Genomic DNA, 8,958 nt, shown 5'->3' on the forward strand with positions numbered 1-8,958 from the left:
TCTCCGATAACGCTGCAATCAACAAGTTGTTCCCTTTACTAGGAGCATCAGTGGTTCAAATTTCAAAGAAATATCTCCATAAATAAGAAAGTTGGCATTGCGCAGTCACTGCGCATGCCTACACATAATTTTTACTATTTGCGAAATGTTTGCCTTTACTAGAAGCATCTGTGGTTCCAATTTCAAAGAAATATCTCCATAAATAGGAAAGTTGGCATTGCGCAGTCCCATTCCGCAGGGACTGGGCATGCGCACACATAATTTTTAGTATGTGCGCAATGTTTGCCTTTACTAGAAGCATCTGTGGTTAAAATTTCAAAGAAAAATCTCTGTAAATAGGAAAGTTCGCATTGCGCAGTCACTGCGCATGTCTACATAATTTTTACTATGTGTGAAATGTTTGCCTTTACTAGAAGCATCTGTGGTTAAAATTTCAAAGAAATATCTCCATAAATAAGAAAGTTGGCAATGCGCAGTCTGCGCAAAATAGAGTGCAATAAAACTGTCTGAAATGGGCAAATATAGACCATAGCAGCTATCAATTAGCGAAAACCCGAAGTCTCTAGGTGTCCCAGGGCCGAGATCTCGATGGACGGACGGACGGACGGACGGGCGGACGGACAGACGGAAACACGAGCACATAAGCGTTACCTCAACTTCGTTGTGTTACGCTAAAAACCGCTCAGACCTGGATACGATATTTTTAACCAAAATTATACCACAAACTGTAAAACTCATCACCGTGTTATGATTTTGATTAGTTTTCACCTTGAAGTAGTTATCCTAGATAAGTCATATTAGTGACCGTAGTTAGGCAATGCCAAAAGTATATTTTATAAAAAAGCCATTCCTCTACGTCAATCGGATCGGCTTAAAATCGATATACGCACGGACAAGTTTTCAAGCGGCGTTAGTTATTTCGCAAATTCTAATTAAACGCAACCACTACGGGCTTAATGAATGTCCATTGCGCCAATAACTCGACAAGACGGAGATAATGCAAAAAACCGGACCTCTCTACGATGTCTAGATCAAAAGTTTTTCAATCCGCCCAGCCAGCCAGCCAGCCAGCCGGACAAAGTGAAATGATAAGCTCCTTTTTGTTACCAAAAATGCGCTAAAAAACTAACTAACTATAAGCAATAATCCATGCCACCTTCCTGTATGCAACTATGCAATGTTATTCCATTGAACTCTGTAGGTTCACAGTACAGACAGGAAGTGCGACATAGAAAATAAGCATATTAATTTTGGGTTACCACCACCACCACAGGGGTCATCTTAAATTTTGCCGTTCCTGGAGGTTCTCATTGGCCCATTTCCATACAACTCTTCTTCCAGTTTTGAGCCAGTTAGCATCATCTGGCTCTAGCTTATTCCTGAACTAGAAGTCGCTGACGCGTCAAACATCACTCATAATATTGTAAATAAAACAAATAAGGTCCACCAATTTCGTTGCGCAATTTCTCTTTTTATTGAAAAAATTAGATAGACAACTTCATGGGGCTTCGCGGAAATTAGACACAAAATATGCGCCTTGAGAATTAATTCGGAGGAGGATGAATGCTATTGGACTGTTGGATAAATCAATTTAGGCATTTTTCTCCGAGAACGTAGCCATTTCATAATGAAGCAAAGATAATACTATCTTTGAGTGCACTAATCAGATTACAACAGACGATGGGTGGTAATATTATCAAAAATCCATAAAAATTCTAATTTTAATTATAAAGTCCATTCCCTTATCGATTGAACTATTGCACATCCGAGAAAGTAAGGTGGTTCAAAGAGCAAATAGCTGAGTCAAACGTTACAAAAATGCTACTTTCTCGTTGCCCTGGTTTCGGATTTTGATAAGCAGTACTTTATACTACAATTACAATAGATAAAGGTAGACTGTACTTAATTTCCACAATTTGTTCTCTACCTACCTACCTACATAGTGCAAGCGTTGCATGCAGAACCCCAAATTTGTATTTATAAATACCAAGTGAGTGTACTGTAGATATGAATAGAATCAGAATCAAAGGGTAAGTGGTTATGTAATTATGTTAGATGTGAGCAAACTATTTGAGTGTATTGTAGAGCAAGATTTTATACGCACTTAAGTTACTTGCACCACATAGGAAAAACACCACTGAAATACACTACGTTAGGAAAACAACTGGAACTGACATCATCGCGGTTCCCCGAACGGGAGGCGGTGATAGCATTTCAAGAAAACAGAAGAATTACTTACCACGACTTACTATCTCAAGCCGATCGATTTGCCGCTGGTCTTCATCAAATCGGCGTAAACTACGGGGATCGTGTCGGAATCTGGGCGCCCAATATCTTAGAATGGAACATCCTTTGTTTTGCTTGCGCACGAGCGGGGTTCGTCGCGGTAAAGATGCACCCTGTCACACCTTGTGTTACTGTGATCATTTTCAGGTATTCATAAATCCCAATTACATCGCTCAAGAACTGGAGTATTGTATTAACAAGGTTGGCATGAAAGTTATTATCTGCCCAGAAATGTGTGACAAACTGCACTTCTATGATACTCTGGGCACCGTAGTAAGTAATTTGCGCCAGCAAAAACCCGAAAATTTGAACAACCCCAGCACCCAGTCCTTAAAAAACATCATCACGGTATCTGAAAACAGTCTTGGGTATAACAACGTGGTTACAAGACCGAATCAGGTCTTTACCTTTGTTTTTCAGTGGTACATTTAATTATAACGAAATTTTGCATTTGGCGAACGAAACCTCCATTAAGAAAATTAAAAGCAACCAAGATTGTGTCCGCCCCGATGATGCGGTTAACATTCAATTCACATCTGTAGGTATGTGGCATAAGTCTGCTTTTTTTTTTCAATTGCTTGTCTCCTTAGGGCACCACCGGGAAACCAAAGGCGGCAATGGTCAGCCACTATAATCTCGTTAACAACGCATTTTTCATTGGACAGCGAAACGAGCTAGAGACGAAACATCACAAAATCTGTGTACAAGTGCCATTTTTCCACGCGTTTGGTTGTACGATCACAATTGGGGCGGCTATAAGTCATGGGGCTACAATGGTTGTACCCTCCCCGAGGTACAATCCACTCCAAAACCTGAAAGCGATCAAAGAGGAAAAGTGGGTTGGAACTAATGGGTACTTTTGATAAATTCTGATTGTAGTTGCACAATTATCCACGGCACACCGACAATGTACGTCGATTTAGTCAACGTTCAGTCGCAGTACAATGAAAACATTTCTCCTGAAATAGCAGTTTCCGGTGGAGCACTTTGCTCGCCTGAACTGTTCAAAAAAATGAAGAAACACTTAAACGTGAATAAAGTGAAGGTAAGCATAGTACTTAACCCCAAAACTATAACTGAGCACAAGCTTTCAGTCCGTATATGGACTAACAGAGACGACTGCTTGTGTCTTTCAAACCATGCCATCAGATGACGAAGAAAAGATGCTCAATACCGTAGGGCATGTTTGCGATCACTTAGAAGTAAAACTTGTTGACGAAAACAATAAGGTGGTGCCTTTAGGAACACCGGGTGAGCTGTGCGTTCGAGGATATACCACTATGCTGGGTTACTGGGAAGATCGAGAGAAAACCGACGAAATGATCGACAACCACCATTGGTTAAAAACCGGGTAATTGTATCAAAACGGTTCTTGAACTCCATAACTACTTTCCGTAAACACCAGGGACCAATTCATTCTCCGCAAAGACGGATATGGGAAAATTGTGGGGAGGCTGAAGGATATGATCATTAGAGGAGGCGAGAATATATTCCCTAAAGAGATTGAGGATTTCTTGAATGCACATCCAGCCGTACTAGATGCGCACGTAATTGGTTTGCCGCATGAAAGATTAGGCGAAGAAGTTTGTGCTTGCATAAAATTGCGCGATGGAGCCGAATTAACGCTGGAAGCACTTACAGAGTTCTGCAAGGAGAGTTTGGCTAAATTCAAAATTCCCACCCAGTTGAGGATTGTAGATGAGTTCCCCAAAACGCAGTCGGGAAAAATTCAAAAATTTGTATTAAAAAAGCAATACGAGTCAGTTAAATAAATTCAATAATATTTATATTTTGTATAAACAAAACAATTTCGCTATCATTCAAATTTTAGCTGACGACACTTAGGATTTGGGGTATCGGCAATACGGGTGTTCCTCGCAAGGTTTGTACAAAGGTATCACCTCTATTAAACATACCGTGCCACGGGAGCACGCCAGGCCGTTTAAATTTTTACAATATTATAAGCAGATAGCAGCGAATCGTGTGGCTTTGGTGGTTCGTTTTGTGCCGAACCGAAAACGTAGAGTAGACAAGAATCGGGGCTCTCGGTGTCGTTGACAAGAGACGCGGTCGCGAGATTTACGTTGGATCCGTCAATTATATATATAGAAACACAAAGAAGAAAAAGGGGTCTTCCGCTCAATTTGCGATTACGAAGATTAGATCGCGAAATTTGGAACAATTAAAGGTTAAAAGTTGGTGAAATCACGTCCGTAGTTAGTTTCGGAAACTCTTTAAAGTGAACCGGCTTTTCTATCCGCAAGGAAGTAAAGTGTAAAGCGAAATTTGGAACAATTAAAGGTTAAAAGTTGGTGAAATCACGTCCGTAGTTAGTTTCGGAAACTAAAATAAACTCATGGCCGGGGCAGCGTTTCGGAAGAGACAAGTAGTTATCTCTACAGTGAAATTATTAAACGAAAGTAAATCCACTTCGCTATACAATCGCATATTCCTGCCATATAAACATTACTTTGCGTGGATGATATGTGTTTTAAGGGCGCTGCAGTTCACAAATACATATCACCAATTGGGGGTATTATATTAATGAACACATTATCAAAGAAATGCACCCTTGAATTAGGAAAAGCTGACAATATGTGAATTCGATAAGACCTTGGTGAGACCTAAGGCAGATCAACCTATATTTAGGAGAAAAATATTTAGAAGGTACCGTAAAACATTTGGGTGTTGTATTGTTTTTTATTCACCTTGATTTAAACAGCTTAGGGTGCCATAATAATTTCAATTTGCTGTTAAATAGTCCAAATAATTCCTTTTTGAATCAATATACTGAATTTTTGTATTTCCTATGAAAAGGGAGGTTGAGTGCAATCAACTTTTCTATGTCAAGGAGTACATAAACATTAGTTTTTATACCCGCGGGAATTAGAAGGTAAGTTTAGAGACGGTGCAACAAATATTTTGATGAATTTTAAAGCCAATTGCTTTAATTGCTTACGTTTTCCGTTCAACCGTGGAGCTTAAAAAAGGGCCCGTTACATCGGAGAAAGAAACATAATTTGAAATAAAAAAACAACTTAAAATAATTTTAGGAAACTTAGAAATACAGAGAAAAAGATGGTTGATAAGTTCGAACAGAGAAGGCATATGTTACATGAGATCCTGTCGCGTAAACGTAAATCTCCAAACGGAACATTGAACAAGTTGATGTAGCTCCTTTCTGTGTAACACAATCGACACCATGCGTCCTGAAAGCACACGGCGTGCTAGATTTTATAAGTTTTCTAAATATTGATTCACGAATTTCTCCATTCGTTATTGTATATCAGCCGTATGCGTATTTGATGTTGTCGTACCGCCAATTTCCAATGATCTTAAAAAAACATAGGCATTGTATTTGAAAAACGAAAGTTGCATCGATTTCCGGTTTAACAGGAAGTCACCGAAAGCTTCAATATGCGATCGGATAGATCGTGATATGGCATATAAAATTATATTAACAATTTTTTTTTAATCTCGCCAAATGAAAAAGATATTGAACACACTGTACATGAAAAATCGTACTTATAAAAGAACAATATTTAGGGAAAGTTACACAAAACGAAAACCGATGCGTCAACAATGTCACAAAAGTAAGTTACAGCAAGCAGCGACGTCGGCAGTATGGGTCAGAGGGGGCGAGTCGCCCCCTCAGTTTTTACACTCTAAGAATGAGTAGATAAATCACTCAAAAGCGACTAACACATCTTCTGCATGCAGAAATTACAAAAAGTGTAGAAGTAGATGATATATTGAAAGAATTTGCCAGCAAAACTGCGGAAAGGCGGAAACTTTTTGGATATATTTAATTTTTTATACTTGCTTTTCTTTACAATGCTCAATAGTGCAATAAATAGGAACAAAATGTTTGTAACTTTTGTTTGTTCTAGTTTTTCATTATTTTTTTAATTATTAATGATCTATGGCTATGGTTTTCTCAATCGAGTCAAGTATCTCGGAGTTGCTCAGATATATATAACTAGACATGCGCCGACACTTTTTAAAATTTTTTTCAAAACTTTTCTTTAAAATATAAAATTAATTTGTATACTTAGGCCGCGAAGTCATTCTTTAACGTAGGGAAAAGAAGATTGGCGCCGAGGCCGCTTGCGGCCGAGACAAGGCAACTTTGAGGACGTTAAAGAATGACGCGGCCGTGGTATACACAACATTTTTTTTCTATTTCGGTGTCACAATGATGATTTTGTACAACTGTTTTCGGCCGAAAACAGTTGTACAAAGACAGTGATTATAGTCGTTTTTTTTTGGTAACTCATTGCTTAAGTTGGCAGTTACTAGTTAGTACAAGTAGGTACTTCATTGGGTACTTCCATGTTTGAACTTCAAAATGTCAGTCTTACTACGCTGCCAACCTAAAACTTAACGGCATAAAAAATGTTCCCAACATAAAACATGTTAGTTCTAATGTTCCCTATAGTTTCTGATAATGATTTTTTTAATTAAATTAAAGCACCGAAATAGAAAAAATAGTATGAATAACGCGTGTTACAATGCTTTATTGTAATACTCATATCTTGCGGACACTCGTGGCTACGCTTCGCGTCGCCACTCGTGCCACAAGATAGTCGTATTACAATTTAGGTCGCATTGTAACACTTGTCTTTCAATATACTATTGTGCAATTGTGTAGAATCGTCAATAAATAAAAATGAGATTTCAAAAATAATAATTTTCGTCGCAAATAGAAAGACGGCCAGTTTTCATTTTACCATGGAAATGAGATAAACATTTTTCGTGAAAGAACAGTCAAAATGTGTGCCTCCGAAAGTGATTATTCGATATCCGGAACCTTGTCTGAAAATGTACTATTAGCTTATGGAAAAATCGAAGACCTTAAAAAGTTCAAGCTTATGGAGTGTGTATTCGATGCTAAAGTGCATGCTTAATATAAACGAGTGTATAAAAAAGTGTACCTGTCGGTTTGAGTTCTAATGAAAATCAAAATGTTACAGTTTCAAAGTATAACGCTTCTAACACTTTAGACTTTCTTTCAGGAGTAAGTATAAGTAACAATACGAACTGTACGATTAATATTAACATTTATCCAAAAGATTTGTAATTACCTACATGCTGATTGTCAAAATATATGTGACATTGTTTTACTTTAACGGCCGTCACTATGACAGCGGCCGCGAAAATGAATTTCACTTAAAAACCCACTACTTTGCATTAATTCGTACACAATTTTGCATGGGAGGGACAGTCCAAAATCCAACGAAAATCATATGGGATCTATTGACTCTAGTCGGGTACCATAATGTAGGTAGAAATTACAGAAGAAGAAGTTACAATGAAACCTTTTCATTTAATTAATCTAGATGCCTATAAAGAAGAAGTTATTTGTGTTAGAAGGGAAGTTCGACGTGATAAAAACTTATGGTAAATATGCTGGGATCTGTCAGTATATTTATGAGTGGACTGGATGGTAGATGGTACCTACTCACAGGAACCAAAATTAAAAAAATATGATTTTTCAATCTTAGATGCTTGGAACAACTTCATACAATTATACAAATCTAGTAGCAAAGTAATCACAATCATTTCCTACCGGAAGACTATGATTTTTAGTAACACTATAATTGTTTACGTATAATGCACCAATAACTGCAATTGTAATTTGCCTATTCGTGCAGGTAACAAGCAAAATCACGTTAATCATGTAATCATAGTCTATCGCTTATTACATTTCATTTGCTCATTTTACAAAATCATAGGTACCCATTAATTAAAATCCCCAATTGCCATTTATAAAAGAAACAGGGTAGCAAGTCTCCAAATATAATTCATTACGTTAAAAATATTCACGAATGCTCTCTTTTTTATTGGTCTTCCCCGTGCAAAATCGCCATGTTTTTTATACCTAAAAAAGAATAACTGGGAACACATTTGTTAGAGGCACATCTAGATCTACGAAACGGGTTCTTGAAGCTCCTTCATTATTTAAAAAAATCCGCTTGATAAATGAAAGGCAAAATAAAAGTCGGTTGGCGATACCGAACAGGCTACTCCATGCAAAACCTTGAAATGTAAAAATGGGAATTTAAAAGGAGACCGTCTTCGTATCCTGTTCTACCACTTATACCTTGACAAAACATACAGAAACTTATAAATTGAATTCAGTGCCCCTGGCTTAATCTGCAGGTGTCAAGGATGGATCAGCCACGGTTTATCAGATGTCCCTGTTTAAAAATGAAATTGGTATCGTAGGCATATATTACTACGTAAATCCATACTTTGGCTCCTAATTGTAAGTTCTCCTATCCTACCTCGACTTCCATTTTACCACCATTTTCTCTCCCCCCTCTTTCCCAAATCTCATCTTCGATATCTCGACATTTTAATCCATTCCCTTTTTTCCCAGTATATCCATTCTTCCCATAATTTCCGTCATCTAGTTTTTCTTCTGTTTCCATTATAAGTATGTCATCAACGAAGGACCATATATTCCTTCGTCCCTTCGAATCCTCCACTTGAACCCTATCTTAATCATTTCTTCATATCTGTTATGTAAATAGGTTTGAGCAAAGTGGACATCACTGTCTTGGTCCTTTTATTCTCCAGAACACTTGAATCTCTCCACAGTATGACTCCTTCACTCTGTTCTTTAAATATCTATTTTCCCATCCTCCTCGTATATACAATTGATCGTTC

At 37.7% G+C, this 8,958-nt stretch overlaps 1 protein-coding gene across 1 annotated transcript; it reads left to right on the top strand.

Moving 5' to 3' along the window:
• The first annotated feature begins 1,475 nt into the window (after positions 1–1,475).
• LOC116176987 (medium-chain acyl-CoA ligase ACSF2, mitochondrial-like) lies at positions 1,476–4,073 on the top strand. The gene is made up of 8 exons (XM_031495839.1): positions 1,476–2,030; positions 2,086–2,386; positions 2,434–2,654; positions 2,707–2,824; positions 2,877–3,121; positions 3,166–3,331; positions 3,381–3,637; positions 3,692–4,073. Exons 1-8 carry the CDS (start codon positions 2,008–2,010, stop codon positions 4,056–4,058), a joined length of 1,698 nt encoding a protein of 565 aa, XP_031351699.1. The 5' UTR covers positions 1,476–2,007; the 3' UTR covers positions 4,059–4,073.
• Positions 4,074–8,958: the final 4,885 nt, after the last annotated feature.

Source organism: Photinus pyralis, unplaced genomic scaffold (assembly GCF_008802855.1).
Source record: "Photinus pyralis isolate 1611_PpyrPB1 unplaced genomic scaffold, Ppyr1.3 Ppyr1.4_LG7, whole genome shotgun sequence".
In the NCBI taxonomy this organism is placed as follows: Eukaryota; Metazoa; Arthropoda; class Insecta; order Coleoptera; family Lampyridae; genus Photinus; species Photinus pyralis.

Coding starts and splice junctions, on each gene's coding strand:
- LOC116176987 (XM_031495839.1), top strand. CDS start 2,008: ATGAATAGAATCAGAATCAAAGG. Junction 2,387..2,433: donor CACGAGCGGGGTTCGTCGCG/GTAAAGATGCAC, acceptor GATCATTTTCAG/GTATTCATAAATCCCAATTA. Junction 2,655..2,706: donor GTATCTGAAAACAGTCTTGG/GTATAACAACGT, acceptor TTTGTTTTTCAG/TGGTACATTTAATTATAACG.